The sequence below is a fragment of the Amblyomma maculatum genome, chromosome 1 (genome assembly GCF_055883805.1).
Source record: "Amblyomma maculatum isolate TAMU_Amacu chromosome 1, ASM5588380v1, whole genome shotgun sequence".
NCBI classification, from domain to species: domain Eukaryota; kingdom Metazoa; phylum Arthropoda; class Arachnida; order Ixodida; family Ixodidae; genus Amblyomma; species Amblyomma maculatum.
In genome coordinates, this window is record NC_139344.1 from 90,505,291 (window position 1) to 90,529,713 (window position 24,423).

Below are 24,423 nucleotides of genomic sequence, written 5' to 3' on the forward strand. Positions count from 1 at the left end.
TTCTCTCTTCTTAGCCTCCCCCCCCCCCCTCTCTCTCTTCACCCCATATCTCCAGCAAGCACACAAATTATAAATAAAATTTTCTGTTTATATTTACCCCCTTTCCGGACACTATCAGCATATGACGTCACAACGACGTTAGCACCCTTTTTGAAGTGCATCGAACGCGAGAGTTCTGTCCAGTGGCACTGCAATTACCCCTGACCTTAGCAGCTATACAGTACCCGCTCCATTCTGTGCGTGGCGGAGAACGAGCGTTCTTTTCGAAGCATATTATCGCGAAACTGAGCGGTTGCCCATAACTCAATTTAAAGTTTGCTACAGCAGTAAAGCCAGAAAAAAAATACGGGGGTACTTAAGCTTTGTCTGAAGAGCAGACGCAATACAGCCTTTAAACATGCCCCTTCATTCCGCAAATTTTCGGTAGGAAGAGACCGGCGCGGAGTTAGGGAGAGCGTAAAACGTTTTTAGTGGACTTGATTTTTCGGGGGAAAGAAATCACAGTATGTCTCACATTGCGGTGGGCACCTACAGTTACAATGAATGGAATGTAGTTGGAGATAAATATGTCGTTAGTCCGAGTTTCTGTCGCAAATTATTCTCCAATATTACTAGCAGATGGTTGCCAAATGGGAAGCGAAATGGTTATGACACCACCCTGAACGCTGCACAACCAACGGTGGTTGCGCCCCAATTTTGATAAGAAGTCAGAGGTATGATTTTTTCCCGGCACGTTTTAAAGCGAAAGCCTTTAATTGCTCATGCTGTCGTGGACAAAATGTGTCCCGCTTTTGCGGCAGCTCTGATTGGCCGAGGCTGGATGACGTCATAGAGGTCTCGACCGATCACAGAGCACCACCACACTATGCGCGAATGCGCGCCTATATGGTCATATTCCAATCAATAATCAATTACTAATTAAATATTTACTAATTGGTGACTAAATAAATAATTAATTGATTACTCAGTTCATAGTGAATCACCTAAATAATGAATAATCAAGTAAGTTATCAATAATCACCTACTTAACGACTAGTTAATTAGTATTTTAATTAATGACTACTTGATTAATTAATTAATTGCTAATCAGCGCCAGTTACGTAGCAGATTGCGGCACTCAGGCTTTCGCATTTCATTACTTTAGTCGTTAAAGTCCCTCGTAATTTGTTTCTCAAAACTAGGGTATATACGGTGACGGCAACGGCGAAGGCGCTGCTTTTTCGACCCAAGAAGCTGTATGTATGTGGCGTAGGTGTATTTTTTATATGTAAAACCACTTTAATCAAGTTTAAGTACATGCATCGGGCTCAGCTTTCTGGATGATGTTAGTGGTCATTCTATCTTAGTGTTTTTGTTTTTCACTAAATGATCGCAAAGGGCACTATGAAAATCTTCCGCATGCAATTTTTTTTCCTGTTTTCTCATTGACCAGCGTACGTGCGTTTGGATTGCTCTTGGAGTGGGCCTCGTTTGTGCCCGTGGTGGACTGCCTTTCCTTTGGACGTAATGAAGAACTCCAGGTTGACACCCCCCGAGTATTTTCTTGCGCCGGCATCTGGCCCACAGGGACATCGAGGTGAGGCTTACTGGGCTCGCTTGCTCGCCGCTGGCTATACGCTATAATGATGAAGCCCGCAGGCGCAAGAGGATATTGTGTTGGGAATTTGCCAGGAGCCAAAGAAAGAATTCGTGGCTTGCCTTTTTTTTTTCTTTTTTTTTTTTTGGGGGGGGGGGGGGCGGGGCTGTTTACTTTAATGGGGAGGTTTTGTTACAAGGCTGCAGTCGCCGGGAACGTCAAATTTTTCAAAATTACATAAAACGTCGGTCGCATGCGGCAATGTTAGAGAAGGGAAACATAGCCTAATTGAAGAAGGAGAATACACGTGGCACAAATACCCACACAAACACAAGAAATGAACAGTAACAACTGCATCCTTCTCATTTGATCGAAATAATAAGCAAGATGAAATACGCTGGAAGTAAAAAAAAAAAAAAAAGGAATGCGGTTTTCTGACTTGCACCGGTTAAATAAATGCCCGGTAACACGGACAACAAGCGTCACGAGCGTTGGCTAGCATTATTCGCGCGCTAGCCTCATTAGGGTACGTTTTGGCAGCGTTGTGCGCCACTAGGTCAGCGTGTGGTCACGTTGGTTGTAACGCGAACTTAGTTTACCATTTTGATGGCTGAGAATACAATGACGGAGAGTTCAATCTCATACGGCTCGAAAGGACAGAAAAGGAAGGGAGAAAGCACAATAAGGGGCGGAGGATGGTTTGCCTGACGCGGAAAGCAGAAATATGCTTGTAATGTGGCGTGCTATACGTAGAAAAACTTCCAATGTCTCTCTGTGCGCGAGCTTTACGCCCTAATTACGGCCGTTCAGGGCATAAAGAGGTTCAGCACATGCTTAATAAACTGGATGAATTCGAGTTATTAATTGAACGTATTGGCCACAATGCAGGCTCATTTGTGTACACGAGCTGCGACAGCCGAAGTTCTCCTGAGAAGATCACAGCTTCTCTGCAGACTCAGCTTCTTCGTCCTGCAATGGATCCGATTTGCCTGCGATTCAGCTTGCACGCGTTTTCCGGGATAAGTTGGCAGATGAAGCTCACCCAGCAGATCGGGAGAAAGGATAAGATGCTCTTCTTCAGTGTTGGCAGGACTACTGCGGACCGTTGGTACAGAGTTGAGCGCACTGTGTCACTCTACGCTCCCGTAGCTTCGAAGGTAAGAACACGTATATTGTGGCATCATAATTAGAATAGTAAAGCGCTTAGTGCACGTGACGCAGCTCACAATCAGTATCAGTATACATACTTATTTATAAAATACTAAGGACATTTTTTTTTAAGCAGGGTGGGCATACAAGTGAAAAAAAAAAAAAAAAAAAAAACGTTGCAAAATGAGGCACAAATATAGAACCACTTGTTTAGGCCTGATTTCAAAATGGTTTAATTATCTATTTCCAATATGTTAATGAGCGTGGAAAAATGCAAAACGTATGCGTGTTTTAGCGGATTTAGAGGTTACAGAAGTAAGGTGCTGAATTGGTGATGCTGAGTTTATCTACATAGTTGATAACTGCGTTAAGTATAACAAGGAATTCAGACCAAGTTTGACATCTATTCGGAGAAAAGGAATTCTAAACTAACCGCTCTTCTTTGAAGTTCAAGTCGCTCGTTTTTAATTATTTTTTTTTTGTGGGAACGGTTATATCCTGTCGGTTATATAATTTATTATCATGATGATTAGATTTGAGAATACACATTGATTTTATTACATGTAACAAGTCCAGCAATTTTGGACATCATTTTTAACTGTGAGAGAAGTGTGAAATGTTGCAAGATTCTTATATGAACATAAGGATGTAAAAGATCTAAGCTTCCCATGCGTAGCTAAACCTCGCTATTGATGTTCATCAAGAGCTCGCACCGAGTTATTCAAACTTCCATGTGAGAGCGATAGGGCGCTTTCTTGCGAATACATAGCTGAAAACACAGGCGTCCTTGAAGAGGCATCTGTAGCTATTTTGATCACTAAGGCGCAGTCTTACGACACGCGACAAGTGGAATTCGTAAGAAGGCTCTCGTTCAAAATGCGTGAGTCCGATATTTCTGGGTATATATGCTTGCGAGGGGAATTACGATGTAGTGGTGATCCCACAGGGGCCGTCGGACCCCATACGTCATATGACTCATTTACGCCTGGATGGTTTAAGGTACAGAATTAGGCAAGGCCATTCTGCAAAATGCATACAGCGTGCAGTATGCGCGAACGGTATCGGCCGGTTTGCAAAGTGATCATTCTATTATTAAAATAAAGATTATGCGAGACACATTAAATATCGCAAAAAATACTTTTTCAGGGATATTTTGTGAAAGAATATGCTACTGCCTGACACATTAAAGTGTCTAACCGCCAGTCGTTTCACAACAGCTCTTAAGATGCATAGTGAGGACTGTTGAAAGAGCGATTTTAAATGCTATGTTGAGCACCTAAGTGACATAAGGCATTTTTACTGTACCGTCATGGACCGTTTTATTCCGCAACTCTTGCATTGTTCTTCTTTTTTTTTTTTTTATTCAGATGGAATTTCTTCCCGAACATGGCATTTATCCTTCGTCTATAGAAACACTGAACTGTGTTTTGCCAGGTTCCACGTCGTACAGAATACTTTTTTTTTTTTTTTTTTTTTTTTGCACAGAAGCGCTCCTGGTCACAGTCAGTTCAAAGCGAACAATATTGTAGAGGAGAAAAAAGTTAGGGCACTTAAGCACCTCGTTTAGCGGTACGACGCGTCAGCGTTGATTGTTCAAATCAGCGAGTCCCCTTTCGTATTTTGCTTGAAGTACACTCACCCCTAATCGACAGGCACTCTGCTAGTTTCCTAATCAGTACTTTCCTAATTGGTCCATTTGTTATCTCACACATACTCTTTAGCGGACAGTTGCAAGATACCACGTTATTTGAAAGACTACACGAGATAGATATAAACGCTCGATTAAACCAAGCCGCACGAATATGCCTTGCCGAAAATTGCCTGCTCTTAGAGTTCCGGGCGCGATGCTCATATCACCCTTCATAAGTGTTCTTGTGCGTTATTCAACACTGCGAAGTAGGGTAGTGACGACGAGATGTCTTCAGAGGCCCTGTGTTGACGACTGACTTAGCTCAAGGCTCAGATTATCGGTACAATATTGGACTACACCTCACAGGGCTATAGTTTCGTTACACCATCTTATTATTGATAATAATGTTTAAGTTTAACTCACATCCTCATTCCTTTAGTAAATTATATGCAGCAAGCATACATTTCATTGTATTGAGAGTATCATTTTATTACTCCCTAAGGTTGATGAGAAAACATTCCTTTTAGGCACCGAAACAGCCTTTTTTAGAAAATTCTTTCGAATTTTTTTTTTTTTAAATGACACCTAAATGCACCTGGGCATATTCGTTGCCTCCTTCTTGCTCAGTTACTTAGAAAACCTTTCTGCTTGCTTCCATATGATTTCCATTTTTCTTTTTCTTTTTTTTTTTTTTTTCATTTGAGACGAGGCAGGAAGTCTCCTTTTTCTACGCGAGAATTATGCATCTGATTTAAGACCACAGTGCAGAACTCTCCGGCGTTTTGCCGAGCACCTCAAGGAATTTCTTCATAATTGTCTTATTTCCATCATAGTAGTAGTGTACTGCATTGTACATGTCGTCGGTCGACAGAAATAAGTAGAATACTTGAAAAACTTGCAAAGCTAACATGCAGTAGATATATATGTGCAACAGTATTGCGAACACGTATAAAACGTTCGCTAAAAAAGAGCGAGAAGCACGGTTTGAAGCACTAGAAAGGCTGCATTCCGGTGGAAATAAAAACTATAGGTACAAGAAGAAATTGGCGCAATATAATATTTAAGAAAAAAAGTTTATAACAGTTTTACACGCAATTCTTTTAGAGCAAGCAAACTATGTACTTAAGAATCGAGTAAAACAGCGCTAGGGGAGACGAAACACGTGAACGACAAACACGTGACGAAACACGCGAACGTCTCCCCTAGCGCTGTTTTACTCCATTCTTAAGCATGTACCAACCAGCCCGTATTTGCCCTCTTCTGAAACTATGTACTGTGTATATTTGGCGGTACTTTTAAACCGCTTCTATTGCTAATTAAAGCCCTTAATTTTAAAGATAAATTGTTCAGACGTCCTGCTATTTTTTGAGGATAAAACAAAAAAAAAAACATTTTTGTCGATTTTACTTATCAACCCTCTTTAAGAAAATGTGGCAGAACTGTAGATGCTGATAATGGTATTAGTAAACGAGCGGTGTCAGGAAATTCTCAAGACTATGGACATGATGCAACTGCCCACCATTGTTCTGAGTCTTAGTCACCGTACGACGAGCTAGGACGACTGCTGAGACCAGAGGCACGAGGCAGCCATAGAACGTTCGTGATGGCGAGTATGTTTGGGGTTTCTAAACCTCATTTTCTGACGACAGCTCCCACAACTATGCCACACTTCAAGGATACAAGGTATAGCCTATAGAAAATATTTTCTTGCATTAAGTTCTCGCCCACCACGACAGGGAAAGGCGTCGCATCTATAAGGCAGTTTTTATTTATTTTATAGCGCAGAGGATTTGCAATGACTCGAGGCGCTGCATCCTCCCATGTTTCCCCCTTTTTTTTTCCTTCATGCAAATAGCTCGTATTCACCTTCAACAACAACCTCTGCCAATCTGGAGGCGTGGCTCTTGGTGACATTCACGCTACTCCTGGGCCCTGCAGCAGCATTGACGAAGACAAAGGTTTGTCCGGTTCTCGTGCTCAATATTATACTTAAAGAACAGGGACGTTTACAGGAGGAAAAGCCGACTGATGCACTTGTGCATAGGGTTAAGAAAAAAAGGAGACAAGAAGACAGGATAGTATATATTAGAAGAAATGGTTAAGTGGCAGCAAATATTCATGCAGTTCGCTCGTTGGATACCGCACGCCTACTGAAATAATGTCACAGCGTCTGGAGAAGGCGTAATAGCGAATAGCCACTGCAACTTCAAACCACACCGACACGCGGCGAAAAGCGCTCTGAGGTTTGACAGCAGCATTCACGGTGCAAAAGGACCATACGCCGATGTGATAGGGTGCCTCGCCATTTTTATCGGTGTGCGTAAGGTTTCCCGTTTTTGGACCGCTCAGCTGGCCTTCTGGCATTGATTTGACCCTCGCTGTCTCAGCGGGGCCCCCGCCATGACCGGGAATCTCCCATGACCGCACATCTAGGCCAGAAAATCTGATCACATTTTTGACCTGGGGCAAGCAAATGAAATCGAAGGTGACCCTGGTAATTAAGTAGGGCTGCTAAACTGTCGTGAGTTTTAGACAAATGTAATGCTACTTTCTCGCAACAGCGGGCTTCAGCTACTATAGCTCGAACGCTCTTGCTCTTAACGGTCACAATCTGCTTTTCTTATTTTTTTTTTACTGGGTGAAATCAATATTCGGCGGTAGCCGACACCTTGCACTGTTGTGTACACTGCAGCTAGCCTCAACCCAACTGCGTAGATAAGCCGGTTAGTTGTTATCGACACGACCTAGCTCTGAAGCAGGGCGCATTGAATTATTGACACAGGCGCTTGATAACAACTGCGCGTTTACATTGGGTGGCGCACAACATCAACTTCCGATAACTCACACTTTGCGGGGATTGGAAGTTTGTTCGAATTACACAGACTTCGAAGTTACGGGAGCTTTTTAACGCTTTTGATGCTGGCGAAACCAAATCGCCAGTACGGATTAAGAGGCTGTTCGGATATAGGGGAGTTCGAATTAACGAATGTCCAGTTGTACAGGCGAAGACACGCTCTATTAGAGAAATAAGATGTGGCAAAATCAACAGATCAAGGGGTGATACGACGGTCTTAATGAAAGGGTAACACGGTTTAGCCGATGCCTAATACGCATGTCTAAGTGTAGTCCTAATTATTATTACTTTTTCTTTACTCAACGGACTGATTACAGCGCGCTAATGGAGTTATATGTTGTTTCTTTTATATGTGGACGGTGGGTAATTGAGAAATAGCAATTTGACCTGCACATAATTTTTCTAAATGTCAATTCCATCCCTCCACTGCTGGTGATCGCGTCGGCAGCAGTGAATGGACAAATTGTTGACCTTAAATTAAACCATTCATAAAACTACAGACCATTTCACGGAGTCTCCTATAATCACTAGGAGAATGCATTTATAACATCATCCCGCGATCGGCCATCCCCAAATGAGAAGAACAAATTACGATATATAGCAGGGGCACCAACTATTTCGAAACAGTGTGCTACATGAGAAGTGATTTGATCTGACTTCTGAATTGCTGTCAGCAGACCTGGTTTTTACGAAGCTGCACGGTACCACCCAGGCAGGGTAGAAAAAACGACATTCCTTAATGAGAAATTTGAGCGCAGGTCTTAAGCTCCTTTTTTCACAAAGCGAAATAGAATGCGAGGGTAGAGCGCGGTAGCGGGGAGCCAGAGAGAGATCGCCTAGGGCGTTTGTTGAGGCCGGCCTCAGTGAGGCCTGCTCTCTGTCCGGTGAGCCGTCCCGGAAGTCCGATGAAAGAGCGGCGCAAAGCTTGCGGCTGTTCTTTCTGTTTTTCTGAAAATTTTGTTTTTGGCTCGTGAGGCACACAATTTGATGCGAAAATATTTCCACGTCCAGTTATGAAAGTTGTGGGTTTTCCTGCGCAGGCTTGTGTGACTTCGAGTCTGGCACATGCAATTGGAAAGTACTGGGCGCTTGGAAACGTGCGCGTGTGACCTCTGACACTCGTTTGTCGGGCGCAAGTATTCTTTCTGGACCGCCGTTTCTCGGTAAGTGAAGATTTTTGCCATTGACAACAACAACAAAGTAATTAGCATTTTAAACGCATATTTGAAGACGCGCATGCGCTAATGACCTTTTATTCGGCACCTGACTTCCTCTTGTACAGGTTACTGTCTGGTATTGGATACCACGTACCCAATGCGCGCTAAAGGATCCGTCGCTAGCCCGGTGTGGTCGGCGCACCACCAACCTCGCTTGCTGGAGTTTTGGTACATATGTGACGGATCGCGGTCAGCCAGCTTGTCGGTGGAACTTCAAACTCAGTCGGGTGCGAGCATCGGCACCATCTGGCGGCTTCCGACCACTGCTCCAGGATTGCGGTGGAACCTGGTTCGCGTAGAAATTCCGCCGCAGAAAGACTTCCAGGTGAGCACTGTGTAGGAATCTGCGCAGCCGCAGGCCCGCTTAGATCTTCAAATGCAGTCGAAAAGGCAGAGAAATGTGCGACTGCAGAGCTTCATTCTACGTTAGCGACATTTAATTTTTACGGCTATGCCTGTTCACCCATACGTTGCCGCGATTTGTGTTCTTACTTGAGGGGTATACACAAATGATAAACTTTAGATATTACGCGTGAAGTATCGAATTGTTTGTGACAGCCGTGTCCCTTATTTTTAATGCTTACGTACTAGGCGCGGCCGTATCTAACAAAGCAGCCATACAATATACAGGAGATGTGCTTAAGGGCGCTCACAGCGTTCTGTGGAGAAAATTCATGTTACAACGTAAGCGACTAGTTAGTTACGAAAAAGCGCCGTTCTGTATAGCCAGTTTCTTAAATATACATTTGAAGTGCAAAATAACGGAGGCACGCATTTTATATAGCGGAGTTCGGCTGCTGGCGGCTAACCACTTGCAAAATGGTGCGAGTAAAATTTAGTAAATACAGCGTTAGAAATCAATCTCTTAACATGCATTTTCGTGCATAAATTCTACAGCTGAGAAAGGAAGTAAAGTTAAATTAAACGGCGTTACAATGGCATCACGGAAGATTTGTTTTCACAGTGCAGTGCTGCATGTAAACAGAGAGAAGCTACTGCAATATTTTTTCAATAGTTGCGATGCATCGTTCGAAAAAACAAAACAACAACTAATGGTCTTAAACAAAAGCTGAGCGCTTTGTTCATTTTGAGAAAAAATGGCTTCAGAGTAAGAAGCAAAAGAAGAAACACCGAGGTACAAACTTGATTTCTTCGATGTTTTATTGTACACGTGTAAATCTTAACCACATCTGTTTAATAGAAGACCAGCAGAGAAAGTTACGGGATGGCAAGCAGATGGATACAGGAAAAGAGAACAGAGAGAAGATGTCCGGTGACGATGACACGATTTTTAATGAAATTGCGATGGGCTTAGCGTGAGCACACCTGCCCGTGCCACTGCCCGCTTCTTCTCTTCTTCTTCGTTCGTAACATTAACCGGGACCACCGAGCAATCATCCCAATCGTGGACGAGGAAGATTGTTGATTGCGATGGGATCCATGACATGACGATGGACATGACTGGAAGGGCAACGACAGAAGAGGAAGAACAACGGCTCGACGCCGTGATGACCCCCGCATGTAGCGTGGCCCAAGATGCTTTTGGGCCACAGGTCGCCAAGATCCGATGGCCGAGAATCAGGGACGCACCGCATATGGCATGGGCAGGAGTGGTGTCATCATGCGTGGCAGTGTCTTGGGTCATTTGGGTCTTTGATCTGCATCTCGGGTCAGTGGGTCATCTGGTCGATTAGGTCTCTCGTCGTGTCTTGTGGCCGTGTTGGTGGCGTCTCTCGTCAGTGAAGTCATTTGGCTGCGTCTCTCCATCGTCGTGTCTTGTGGTCGGGGCGGGGGACGGAGGGGTGGAACGGCGAGGCCGCCTTGGTTCCGACAGGCTGGGGAACAGCCGAGCGATTCGTCCCAGGAACCTGCTGGAAGAGGAAGGAAGATCTACCCCGTACCTCCAACCAAAACGTTAAGGGGCGGCAAGCCGACGGACATTGTAAAAGAGAACAGAGAGCTGTCCAATGCCAATGAGACGATTTTTAATGAAACTGCGGCAGGCCTATAGCACGAGCACTCCTGCGCACGCCACTGGCCGCTTCTCTTCTTCCGTAACAATATCACAGAGAGATTGGCGGTAGGTAGGTTAGTAACATGCTTGCACATGCGTTTCTTTTTTTCATGCCATTCGTTACTGTGTGCATCACCGAATATCTTCACGATGCTTCACGAGCGGCTTTAAGCTACTGAATCAGCAGCGTTGACTACAACACGTGCATGCAGACAAGCGCTAGAAGTTATATACCGGGTGTTCCAGCTAAATGTAACCAAGGTTTTAAAATATACGGTGAGGCCTAGTCACCCAGTGAAACTATGAGCATTTTCAGATAGCCTATCCATATCTGCAGTATGTTTTCAGTCACACAAGTTTATTATTAAGTGCAGAATAATCAGCTGTTCCTTAATTAATGACTTGAGAAAAAGTGTCAATGTAAAAGTTGTGGATCGCCTCGAAACACGACTAGCTACGTTGTTTCCATCATGCTACGTTGAGCGTATCTCAAAGCTGTTACGTGGCGAGCTCCTATTTTAAATCATTCGCCAAGTGTGTATGCAAAGCTTCGTCGGATAGAGCACTGCAGAGAAAAGCAGGTTTCATTATCTGGGACGCGTCGAGTGTCGTCGCCGTCACGAAGAAGTCCTTTAAATTAAAGAAAAACAAATTGCACCAGGTATTGTTTTCAACTTACTAAAAAATTACTTTACCTCTAAACTCTGGAAACAAAGTAGCCAGTCGTTTTTTAAGATCTGTAATTTTTACAGTGACACCTTTTTCTTCAAGTCAATAATAAAATGTTCATCTTTATTAATTAATTATATTCTGGGACCAAAAAAATTCTGCAGAGTAGGCCAACCGACTCTGAACAGCTCTTAGCCGGCATATAGCTGGTTTCTCTTGGCTAGTGCTCACCATGTATCCTGGTTACATTTAGCTCGAACACCTGGTGTATAAATAACTTATATATATATGTATATATATATATATATGTTGTTGAAGTTAATTAATTAGGTGAAGACTAATTAGCTGACTCTTTAATTGTTGCCTTTAGAAAAAAGTGTCAGTGTAAAAGCTGTAGATCCACTCGAAGACCGGCTAGTGATTGTGTACATCAAGCCAGCGTTTGCGTCGTGAAGTAATTTTTTTTTGTCAGCCGAAAATGATACCTGGCGCAATAAAAAAGGTTCGTCGTGACGGCGGCGCCACTTTAACGTCCCGACACGCGTTCCAGATAACAATTACCGCTTTGCTATGCAGCGCTCTCTCCGATGAAGCTAGGTGTACCCACTTGGCGAATGATTTAAAACAACAGCTTTTCACGTGACAGCTTTCTTTGAAAGCTAAAAAAGTATGAGACCACTGCAGAATCTGCAGTGGAGAAATGTGAAAGCCTGAGCATTGCTGCTGCACACAGCACATCGCGCGCGCATCGTCGAACACAAGCAGCGTTCCTTTGAACGTGAGAAAGTTCACCGGCGTTCTATAATTGGTTTAGGGGAAAGGAAAGGCGCAGTATTTGTCACTCGCGGAATCTTGCTAATATTATCCTCACGGCAGACAAAGGGAATTATGATGTGCGTTTCACGATCCCGAGCGTGGCGCAGTTGGTTAAAGCGCTCTGCTCGGGATCCGAGGGATAGGGTTTGATACACGGTGGAGATAAGATTTTGTAACGAGAGCTACCACTACGTCAGACACTTCATCTCTTCGCCGTGATCGCACTTTCGTTGTGGTCGCACCTTGGCCGTGGCCGCACTGACCTTGAGCCGAAGAAGAATAAGAAGAATAAAAATAAGAATAAGAATAATAATAAGAAGAGGAATAATAATAATAATAATAATAATAATAATAATAATAATAATAATAATAATAATAATAATAATAATAATAATAATAATAATAATAATAATAATAATAATAATAATAATAATAATAATAATAATAATAATAATAATAATAATAATAATAATAATAATAATAATAATAATAATAAGAAGAAGAAGAAGAAGAAGAAGAAGAAGAACAAGAAGAAGACAGATTACTCGGTAGATGGTAGAGATGAACGACAACAGCGAGTTGCTAGGACAGAAGGTTCGTTCGAACGTTGTGACGGCGGTGTGCCCCGTAGTTAGACGTAGATACGATTTTATACCTTTAGAAGTCTTCTACGCCCGAATGAGAATGGTCAACGATGAGAGACAAGTGGTGCTAATACGTGAAGTGAGTCCCCTATGGAATAAATAAAGCTGAAACAATAGAGTAAACTACTATGTGTAAAAGCCACATGTCCTTACTTTCAAGCTGAACCTAAGCGTAGCCATGCAGATTACTCTCGGGTAACTCCAGGTTTAACCGCAAGCTAAACCACAGGTAATTTTTTAATTTTTCTGACGACGTCATCAGGATGATTTACAAGTGGATTCCAGCGGTATCCCGCGGAATCTCGCAAAGTGGGACACTTCTCGAAACGCTCGCTGCTAACGCACGAACACGCTCTCGAGTCATGAGCCATTAAAGGGTTTCGCTTTAATAAATAGAGCTATGTAAAGGCGGCGGGATGAAAACAACGGAGATAGCCACTATTAGAGACGATCTAAAACAACCCTGCAGTGGCCACAGGATTGGAGGAGGTCAGTTTACATCCCCATTCCAAAGAAAGGCGGTGCCAAAGATTGTTCCAACTACCGCACGATCGCGCTTATTTCGCATGCTAGCAAGGTGATGTTGAAAATCCTCCAAGGTAGGCTACAGCAGTATGTGGATCGGGAGCTTCCGGACGTGCAAGCTGGGCTTCGCAAGGGCAGAGGAACTAGAGACCAGATTGCCAACCCGCTGGATCATGGAAAAAGCAAGAGAGTTCCAGAAACCCATTTACTTCTGCTTTATTGATTATGCGAAAGCGTTTGACTGCGTAGATCACAGCAGATTGTGGCAAGCTCTTCAAGAGATGGGAGTTCCAATTCACCTCATCTGTCTCCTCAGGAACCTGTATGAAGGGCAAGAGGCCAACAGTCAGAACGGGGCATGGTCTTACTGACTGGTTTCCGATTGAGAAAGGAGTGAGACAAGGCTGTATACTGTCGCCCTGCCTATTTAACCTATATGCAGAGTGCATCATGAGGAAGGCCGGTCTGGACGAGTCTTCAGCTGGAGTGAAGATTGCTGGGAAACGTATCAACAACCTTAGATATGCGGATGATACCACATTAATGGCAGAAAGTGAAGTGAAACTCAAGAGACTTCTAATGCGCGTACAAGAAGAGAGTGAGAAGTTTGGACTTAAACTGAATATTAAAAAGACAAAGGTCATGGCGTCTTGCCCTATCAAGTCCTGGAGCATCAATGGACAAGAAGTGGAAGCTGTGACAGATTTTCTGTTCTTGGGCTCCAAGATTACCTCGGGAGGAGACTGCAGCCATGAAATTAGGAGACGCCTGCTGCTGGGAAAGAGAGCAATGGTTAGCCTTGACCGCCTAGTAAAGAGCAGAGACATTACACTGCCAACCAAGATCCGTATAACTCGTGCTATGGTCTTTCCAGTAGTCATGTATGGATGCGAGAGTTGGACTGTGAAGAAGGCTGACCGCCGAAGAATTGACGCGTTTGAATTGTGGTGCTGGCGGAGACTCTTGAGAGTTCCTTGGACTGCCAGAAGATCAAATCAGTCGATATTGTCGACCATAAACCCTGACTTCTCATTGGAGGGTCAAATTCTAAAGTTAAAGTTCAGCTACTTTGGTCATCTGATGAGAAGAGAGGAGTCGCTGGAGAAAGATTTGATGTTGGGAAAGGTTGAGGGTCACCGGAGAAGGGGTAGGCAGCGAACGCGATGGTTAGTTGGCATCCTTGAGGCGCTGCAGATGAAGTTATGTGATGTTAGGAAGATAGTGAGAGACCGGAAAGCGTCCATAGGGTTACGAAGAGTCGGACACGACTGAACGACCTAACTGAACTGAAAACTTTCGCATTGAGGACGATCTCTCTCTCTCTCTCTCTCTCTCTCTCTCTATATATATATATATATATATATATATATATATATATATATATATATATATATATATATATATATATATATATATATATATATATATATATATATATATATATATATATATATATATATATATATATTGTACATGAAGCAGTTCCACTCATACCTAACAGTACCATAAGTTGTAGTTGGTGCCATCCAAACTTTCAGCTGCTTAAACCTAAACGCTCGACTCCAAAACAAAAAAAAAAAAAAAAAAAAGCGCAAGAACAGCGTCGCTATAGAGCGCATATGTGGCCTCCAAATTTAGTGTGCGCATGTCTATTTCCGTGGTTGACGCAGACATCTGTCATGCACAATCGGTTCTTGTCCAGAACACGCTTTTCCTCACTTTGTGCGGTATATTTCACGCGCCACCGGGTCTGCCCAGATTGTCTTTCAAGGAGCAACTATGCGCGGATCAAATCACCGTACCTTACTCGCCGTCGACGACGTGCGGCTTAGCACGCAACCAGGGCCGCATGTGGCGAACTGCGACTTCGAGGAAGACCTCTGCGGGTACGTCAGCGCCACCGGATCGGATCCAAGGCTCCGTTGGTTCGTCGGCACCGGCCGAGTCAGAGAGCCCCGTCTAAAGCCCACCGTGCCTACGCTTCCCTTGGTCGGACTATCCGAAGGTGAGTTGCAAGTTTTAGCACTAAGTTTCATTTGCATTAAGAAACGAATGCGGTCAGCTTATTGCCCTTCTAGAATGATTGGAGGGGGAAGTCTGCAGCACAAAAGATGAGGAAGCTTGTTAGCGCCACCCTAGTTTGTGATACCGACCCATCCATGGGCGCTGCTGAAATTAAGCCGCCTGAGGGACCCTCGGTGCTCGGGAGGTCACGTGAAGCCTGGGGTCCGTCTTTTCAGAGAGCTTGTTGAATGTTTTGGTCTCCCGGGTGCCTATGTTCGCCAGCCGGCACGACAGCCGGAGTCTTGGGTCCACAAAGTAGACAGGCAAAAGAGGGATTAGCCATGTCAGTGCGTCCGCTGAACTTTTCTGCGAACAAGAAGCAGGATATGCAAATGCCTTTGGTTCGAAATTACGCGCTATCGTAATTATATATATATTCCGGAAGTGAGCGCTTGTATTTATGCGCGAGGCTTTGTTTAACATTATTCTTAGGCACCAATGACGTACTCTCTTGCTTTCTTTTCAAATTTTTCGAAGGGCAGCAGATGAGTAGGCGGCTTTATATGGGTGATATAAGCAGGTATTGAAGATTTTGTTTCTGGGCTCTTAGATAAACGAGACTTTTTGTGCTAAGGAAAGAAGCCTAGCTAGTGATTGACGTTGAAACTAGGTCGGAAGAAGGAAACCTGATAAAGAAGGAAGACGAAATAAAGCGTGGGGTAAATGTAGTAATGCACTTTGCTTTTCTGGAGCGGCTGTTAGGCCCTTCAAGGGCGAGCTGCCTAACTACGTGTCAAGTGCATAAGCCTGTAGGGCAGAAAAAAAAAAATCTCACCTAATGACGCTTGACTGACAGGAAAAGCCTCGAGAACTTTTGGAGCAACGTATGTGATGTCCAACGCACGCACGCATGCACATGCTCGCGGGGTTTGTAGCAGGTCATTTGTTTTTCTTTTAACAACCGTGCAAGCACCGACTGGCGTGTCGACCAGCGCCTTATTAGAGCTAGGCTGATTCCGCGTTTACTCGCAACCCTTCCGGCTGTTCGTTTCCTTCACTCCTTGTCCTCGACGGCCGCAGAAGGTGGCGAAGTGATTGACTTTCAATACGCGATGTATATCAAGTTATTTTTATTCGTTAAGGTTGAGTACGTGCATCAGGTAATAAAAGTGTCATGCGAGCATACACGCCTGGAGCAAACTTGCCTCAGAACGCACATTCCTCTGGGTAAAGTTCGTACATGGCGAGCTCGCGGCAGGAATAAAAAAAGCATGACATTGCTACTTTGGCTTCGTCGCAACACTGCATGCATTTCCTACTCGAACATTCAACCACTTTCTCCGCTCCTGAGGCACTGTGCAAAGGGCAGGGAGGAAGTTGCAGAAGGGTAGATGTTTTGCAGATACTTTGCGGTAAATGGTTTTGTAAATGATTAGATGAGCTGGTATTTTTTCCACAACAGGGCTCCAAGCTTCCCAGACGTTTGCCTACGTCGACACGACGGTGCCTCTTCAGGACAACTTCAAGAGCTCGAATGCTACGCTGAGCAGTGCTGTATTCACTGCCCGTGAAAACGACACCTTACTCCTTCGTTATTTTAGAAAAGGCAACGGTAAGTTGCACAGAGGAAAGAAAAAAATTGTCATTCAATTAAAAGAAATATCGATAACAAATCAAGTAACCGCAATAACGTCCGATCGGGTGCTTTATTTGAGCTTTTATTGCGATACGCCGAAATAACAATGGATAGAAAGCGCTAAGAAGTATGTCGGCTGAAGCTGTTCTAAGTTTTCGGTGCCACCTGAAGTATCCGCTGTTTTGCAACGGTTCAGAGGAGGCCGAAGAGCTTTGCAAAAAAAAAAAAATGGCAGCAATTCCTACCATGCGACGCAGTGCAAAACACTCAACGGTAGGCTACAATGCTATCGCAGCAGCGCACCCGTGGCATCTCGAACTACGTGTCCGAAAATGTAATTTCGCTGGCAACGAAAGTGCGCCGATGAGACGTTTCGCTGTGTAATGAGCACCTATCCAAGAGCGTTTATTGCTGGATAAAAATTTCAGTGAAATCTCTGCGGCATTGACCGAAAGCCGCAAATTAGGCAATGAAATAATTGCACCATTACCCTTCTTTGTAGTAGCATAAAACCACTCGTGTTCAATATCTTGTCTCTAGCCACCCAGTCCTTCCTGGTGTATCAATCCAAGTGGACCAAAGGAGAAGCGAAGAGCACGTTGGTGCCACTGGGCTCTCTCCAAGATGGCGATGACTGGCAGGATTTTGAGGCACCTCTACAGGCTGCGAGTGAATCCCAAATACACGTCGTAATCACCCGCTCCAAAAGCCAGCTCGGTTTCGCAGCAGTCGCTAGCATCAGCGTGGGTCACGCCAGATCGGGTAAGCATTGAACTTGCATTTGTAACCGCTTGGCGAAGGTGCAATTCACCGTTTATTGTTACTTTAGCTACTTGACCTTGATTAGGCCCTTTTCTCTCAGGTGATTATCATTCGTATCATTTTTTTTTGTCACCGTCACAATATCTGTATTTTGTGTTAATTTGTTGCTTATCTTCCTGTGGATATTAACACACTTGATGAATATTTTTCTCTCACAACCTTAAAAGCGCATATCTGAAAAGCTCATTATTTGACTTAGTCACTCCGGTGCCGATATTATATTCTTGAACTATAGGCCTCGGGTACACTACACGGTTACCGAGCGCAAGGTTAAATACCTCTTAAAAATATGGGCATTTTGTATTGGGAAAACACCGAGACAGACTGAATGTGCCAGTGCACGACGCTGCGGTGAGAATAAGATATGTTTTTTTTTTTTGTTTTGTTTTGCATGTTTCCGCGCAGTCGTTCCTGGCAAGCCTGAACAGACAGTTGGTAAGTCCACCTGCTGCTGTATTATCCACTGTTCTCAATTTCACTGAAGCGGCATCCGTAAGACATATATGACAGGAACTGCTCTTACATTTGACAATCAATATTTTCATTGATACGGCTATGCAACTTCTATCACGATGTTCGGTTTGAAACTCTATGCTGGCACAGCGCATTGTGCGAAGTACGCGCAGAGCTCTTCCATGCTCAACTTCTGCTACAGGCAGCGATTAATCATACCTGTTTCGTGGCATTTGATGTAAGTTGATTGTAGCAACACCGCTAAGACCTTTGAGTAGAAATGAATCCAGTATAAAAGTCCGGTAGAATTTAAATGACAGGCGAAGAATGTCGCAAAAGATACTTTGACGCTTTTTTTTTAGCATTATTGCGAAATAATCATTTGCGTGACGTTATATAAAAGATAGTCTGAAAATTTTACGCAGTTTTCAAATCTGTCTATTTTGGTAATTGCTGCTGCTTCTTACCCCCCCCCCCCCCCCCCAACGCAATTGTCATATTGTCATTCGACATAGCCGCAGCGAAAAAACACAATCACAAAAGGAAGACACGTACACAAGGACTAACGCTGCACTCACAACTAAGCTACCAACTCGCCCAAAAGCTTGTTTTACTGAGTCATATTGTCACATTGCCTTTTAGAATATGAGAGGTGATTCCTGAGGTCATGAAGGCAAAACATGCGAAATCTTGAAAATGTCTTTGAATGCGGTAAAGCAGTACGATTATTTACATCCGGACGGTAATTTTCGTGGCTCGCATTTATTTCAGTGAAAATGTCATTAAAATATTTTCGTCCAATTTCTGTTCCAGTGTCGACACTAAGATGTTTAGCTGTTTCAACTATGCAAGAGCCATTAAACGGCTGATTAATCTTTTTGTTTGTTGAAAAAGAAAAAGAAAACTTTGGCCAACAATAGAATATAATCGTTGGCCCGAATACAATATAGTTGAATCATAAAGGATACGATTAGCGGAGCCTACGGAAAGTTATTAATGTTGTAGATGATTTAACAGCGCTTTTTTTTCTTCTCCTCAGACTGCAGTTTTGAAAACGCAACCTTTTGCAACTGGAAACCTGAAAGTATTGGGGGAAGCCATCTGGAATGGAAGCTGAACGACCCACAAAATCGTGTGCCCGTCTTCCCTAGTTTTGACAGCACAACACGAAGCTATAAAGGTGAAAACTCGAGCGATATTTTTGATGATCTTTGTTATTCTGATAGCCCTGGACATATACCGAATTTAAATGGAGATTTATTATTATTTATTATTTTCTTGTGTATGAATTATAATTTGCGCAGACAACGTTTCACTACAGGGGTGGTGTAGCAGAAGGATTTTATTAAAAATAGGCTATTGCACAATCGCGTTGGATGCTTTTCTTACAAGATAAGCCAGAAATGGCGAAGATAACCGCCAAATAAACTTTCCTTTCAGTAACTACGCTGTGACATCATTATCAGAAGAAGGATGGACAACTGGGCAAGTTGGTATTGGTTCATATTGGAAAGGTACAGGTGTAAAAAAAGACACAAGACGAAAAGAAAGAAGACGGACAGACGTGCGCATGTCTGTCCGTCTTCTTTCTTTTCGTCTTGTGTTTTTGAGCTGTGCCTTTCCAATATGAATCATTATCAGCAATGCAATGCACTGCACATAATTTTAAACATGGGAAATAGAACTAAGAATAACCTATCACTAAAATGTCTGTGATCCCTTTATTGATGTTTACTAAATTGAACAGATGTGTTCTAAAATTGATACAAATGAGTGTTCTGAAGGAAAGAGTACATAAATGAACCGAACCCACTCAGTGCTAAATAAGATAGAAGATCACTGAAAGAAACCGACAACAAATGTTTATTCAGCTGTTTAGTGATTTTAGAAGTCTTTCGAGCTATACCAGCCGTCTGTCGTTAGTGATCAGGGATCACTCAGCAAGAATAAAATAGGGTACCCGTGTAAGTGATTATGGTGTGTTATTTTTCAACAGGGAAATATATCTACGTTCAAAGAACCAAGACCACTGGCACAGAAGCTGCGAGGCTAAAAAGCCCTGCGCTGTCTACTGAGTGGCTGAAGTCCATGTGCTTTTCTTTCTGGTACTTTTCCGTGGCGGATGTGAACAGCAGGCAAGCTCATTTGCTCATTTTGCGGTATGCGTGATTCTAATTCGTACATGCCCCTTGTAAACTGGCTAAGAAAAATTTCCCACAAGAAGCCCGCTCACAGCATAATTAGGTTCAAACATGCATAACTGATGGCCTTCCACTTTTTGGACTGACCTTTGATGTGGCACTTTACCTAGAGTGCTTTTGACACAGTAGGTTGGTTTATAAATTAGCTAAGGGCGCTAAGGCGCAGACGAACACCAGTTGCTATAATTCATCGCCTTACAGAGTACCGGTTGCTGTACCTTGGTGGCACAGGTTCTTTAATTGTTGTTAAGCCTCGAGTGCTGTTCATTTCAGCGGTTCCATTTTGAGGAAGACAAAGTGCAAGAGCGTCTACATATTGATAAGCTGGTGCATTCCAAATAAACAGAAGCCATTTTAATCATCCTGCAGTCAGAGACTAAGGCTTATGCCTCGACCTATGCTGCAGTTTTAGCATGTGAGTCATACTCGTTACCAAAATATCTACTGTCGCAAAAATTGGCTCATTTTCTTCTAAATTTTCTTCCACTATTCGGCGGACAATAATCAAACAATTATATATTAAAACACTAACCATAAGTTGATCATTTTTATTGGAACACCTCATTTCTCTGCCTGCCGAAGGCGGAGTTACTGAGGCGGACACAAGCAATCTGCTTTCTTCATTCCCAGTCCCTGATATTGCTTAGCTCGGCTCCATAGTATTCACAGTATCTACGAATAATTTAGGCAGAGATGTTAACATTTAATTCAAAATGCAGCCTCAGCGTGTCGCTGTCCTCAGCTTCTGGCGTCGCCTGGCGAAGTTCAGTGCCTCGGCTAACTGCATGGACTCACGGTCAGGCACAGTTTGCAGTAACAGCACCACAGGAAGGCATTAATGTAAGTATTCAAAATTTAAAGCGTCAATGAAGCTGGAATGACTGAATAAGAAATCGATAGTAGTGATGAAACGAGAACATGTGACTTTTAATGCTGCTGAAATTGAATTCTAAATGAATGTCAGATAATATCTTTGGTGGACTTTTACTCGTAGACATGATATAAATTGCTGACCATCATTTCTTCAGATTATTTTAGAGGCCAGCATTCAAAATGGCCTGGTTGCTGTGGATGACCTATCGGCTACTCCGGGACCTTGCTCAGCAACACGTGAGTTCTTTCGCCGTAGCTGCCATGCAGAGTTGAAAATAACATAATGCTTGACAGAACGTGATAAATGCTGATGGATGGAATTAGAGAGGTCTTGCGGCATATATATGCAAAACTACAGAAGAACACCTCGCCTATTCTAAACCACCTTTAGAAAAAATAGATAGCACGTACTCGACGAGGCTGTGGATTTGGCTTGCCCCTAAATGCAGAACACACAGCCACAGGCGGCAAACAAGCTTATTACGTACAAGCATTTGTTTGTTGCAGGGTATATGAAGGAATCTCTCAGGTGAATACATATCCGCGAAAACAAAGTAAAAAGGTAAAATGCATGCATAAAACATGACTCCTGTATAATAACAGCAATATCCTAGATATTTCAGTCTAAGTACAGAACTGAACAACTAGATCTAATAGGCCGACGGGTAGCGCTATTTCGTGCTATGACAATGTTTTGCAGGCACACACTGCAAACTACGGAAGTGGCCTGAATGTTCATTACTAAATTACAACATGTGTTGCAAGTTTTCCCAAGCTATTCCGCCAGAGATTGTGGTGAGCGCTTAGCTGAATGGCGCCAACCATAGAAATTCGGCTCCAAGGTTAAAGGCCGAGGCTTGTGTCCGTGTCCTCATGAATCATTTTTTTTTCGTATTTTGCATACTGCGCTACACGGGTTCAGAACAGAGAAAAGAAAAGTCGAGTATGCACTTACCAGAACTTTAATACCTTTCAGTGCGTGACCGCACGGTGGCGCAATGATTTAGTACTATTAAATATTCCCAGGAGAAATTCCTCTATCGCTCAAGAGCTTGCGTGAACAAATTAACGGAGAAGCTGCATCAACATTTACGCGTTACCGCACACGCGGCAAATTTGTGCTGGTCTAAAAACCTTTGCAACTGGTGGTATCCACTGAACATGAGACTCCACTGCAACACAGATGGTGAGCACCGAACATTAGTCTTTACTTTGACACCAATGCCCTTTTTTTTCTTTTTAGTGTGTTTAGAAATCATTTGCAAATACTGATGTTGTTTACGAGAGGAACCCTACTCAGTACTTACACACTCTATAAACTAAAAGGGTCTGAATCCTGCACCCAGACTACTAAAGCCAAACAAAGAAGTGTGTCATCTTTATTTAATTGGGGTGCCAAAAGGTGACCGCACTAGTTGTGTGAATTCTTTTTATTTTGTGCGTTGCCGCTGCGCTTTCGAAGCGCCTTACGTCAACCCGTTAATGTAAAGATTTACTATCCTGACGCCGCTTCCTCGATGTGTTACGAAAGAACGACGCTCTGTCGTTCTTTTATGCAATTATGAAAATATTCATGAGGGTAGGTGGGAAAAATTTTCTCCGCACGATCTTTATATGACTTTTTTTCTTGCGTTATTTCAGCGCGCAAAATAGTACCAAGGTATCAAATGAAATGAGGCTAAACTGCGAAGGAAAAAAAAAAAAAAAGAAACGGAAAAAAGCGTGCTGCATCACTGCTATACTGTGACTTTAGAACTGACGTGCAACGAAGCCAGATTTCTATCATTTGTTTTTATTTTCAATTGAGCAACCCAAAACTGTGCATTACTCGACATCTTTGCTTTGTGTTGCAAAGTCGCATCATTCCACGTCGGCTGCATTACACTAGGAGCTAGAACAGTGCACCGACAAAGCACGCATCGTAATCATCGCTGATTGTGTTGTGCAGTGAGCAACAAACCAAGTCAGGAAAGTAAATATAAATGAAAACTCCCGAGGAAAATAGCAACTCTTAACCCTTTTTTCCAGCACTGTGCTCATTCGAAGGCGGCGTGGACTGCGGCTTAGAATCCGACATTGATAATGCGCGTGACTGGACGGTTGTCAATGGCTCCGGTTTGGGTGTTCCGGATCACAGCACTGACAGCACTGCAGGTACACATTAATTCGCATTTCTTTTTCATCTGGTTTAATGTGCAACATTTCCTGGGCCTTAAAAACGGCTGTAAGCACAGTATCATCACATAAATGATAAAATACTTAGTGAACTATCTTTCTTAATACCATGAACGGCCGTCGAGCGCGTGCTGTCGATGATCATAAAAAAAAAAAAAAACCTTGCAAAATCTCTCAACAGCATGAGAAATACTTTTTCAGGTGACAGAATAAAACGTCGCATTCCCCACGAAAGCGATTTTTTTTTGTCATTCTTGGGCTATGCAGCATAAGCATAGCGGAATGGTACTTGAAACGATTTGGTCAACAACGAGACGTGCAGCGGGATATGTGACGAGGTGTAAATATTGTGAGTCCGAGCGAACCTTCTAAATGGCTCTTCATTGAAATTAGCCATAACATTGCTCTTATCAGGTACCTGTGAAAACATATCGTAAAGGAACTAAGGCAGGGTGGCACGAAGGCAATGGGGGAATTAACGCTGATATTAGCAGCTCAGTGGCTTACTTCTTATTAAGGCGGAAGCATTTAATGCCTCATACTGTCGTTAGCCAATGTGTCCGTGTTTCGGGTGCATGCCTTATATGGGCATATAAAAATTACCATTGAATCGATACTTAATCAATAGCAATCGGATGATATGGACACATGATTTAAGGCACTTTCAGGATAATTTCATGATAATTTAAGACTAATAATAAAATAGTTAAGCAGATGCCCATAGAAACACATGCATTTGGAGGTCATCGTAACTATGACTTATCATCAGTTACTAGTTAAGGGGTGTTTAACTAACACTAACCAGGCATTAACTAGTACTCAGAAAGTGCAAGTTATGGTTAACTATCACTAACCAATAGGAATGATTAAACGTTTCGAGACATCCATAGCCGTCACATGGTGACGTCCCATCCGGCCGTGACGTCATGACCGGATGTGACGTTATCATGAAGCCAAATCCGGTCATTTCAAATAACTGGAAGTGACAATGACGTCACATCCGGTCAGGACGTCATGACTGGTGATGACATCACAAGGAGATTCACGGATATACAATGCTGACCCGCCGGGCGTTAATTACTTGCCATTCGTTAATTAACTGTGATTAAAAATTGAACTTCTGACTATAGCATCAAGCCATATATAATTAGCTTATACAGAGCTT

At 43.1% G+C, this 24,423-nt stretch overlaps 2 protein-coding genes across 2 annotated transcripts in view; both read left to right on the top strand.

The window, feature by feature from the left end:
* Positions 1–21,356, top strand: part of LOC146203156 (MAM and LDL-receptor class A domain-containing protein 1-like) — a 77,190-nt gene extending 55,834 nt beyond the window's left edge. Inside the window, exons 15-27 of the mRNA XM_084602767.1 lie at positions 1,433–1,576; positions 2,465–2,733; positions 6,211–6,313; positions 8,250–8,372; positions 8,492–8,751; positions 14,853–15,099; positions 16,561–16,710; positions 17,275–17,496; positions 17,962–17,991; positions 19,049–19,189; positions 20,006–20,144; positions 20,930–21,050; positions 21,249–21,356. Of these exons, the coding sequence (XP_084458893.1) occupies positions 1,433–1,576; positions 2,465–2,733; positions 6,211–6,313; positions 8,250–8,372; positions 8,492–8,751; positions 14,853–15,099; positions 16,561–16,710; positions 17,275–17,496; positions 17,962–17,991; positions 19,049–19,189; positions 20,006–20,144; positions 20,930–21,050; positions 21,249–21,356 (2,057 nt within the window). The remainder of the gene's footprint in view (positions 1–1,432; positions 1,577–2,464; positions 2,734–6,210; positions 6,314–8,249; positions 8,373–8,491; positions 8,752–14,852; positions 15,100–16,560; positions 16,711–17,274; positions 17,497–17,961; positions 17,992–19,048; positions 19,190–20,005; positions 20,145–20,929; positions 21,051–21,248) is intronic.
* Positions 20,930–24,423, top strand: part of LOC146203157 (MAM and LDL-receptor class A domain-containing protein 1-like) — a 138,914-nt gene continuing 135,420 nt past the window's right edge. The window contains exons 1-3 of the mRNA XM_084588544.1: positions 20,930–21,050; positions 21,239–21,320; positions 23,112–23,237. The gene's annotated coding sequence lies outside the window, so the exon portion shown is untranslated. The remainder of the gene's footprint in view (positions 21,051–21,238; positions 21,321–23,111; positions 23,238–24,423) is intronic.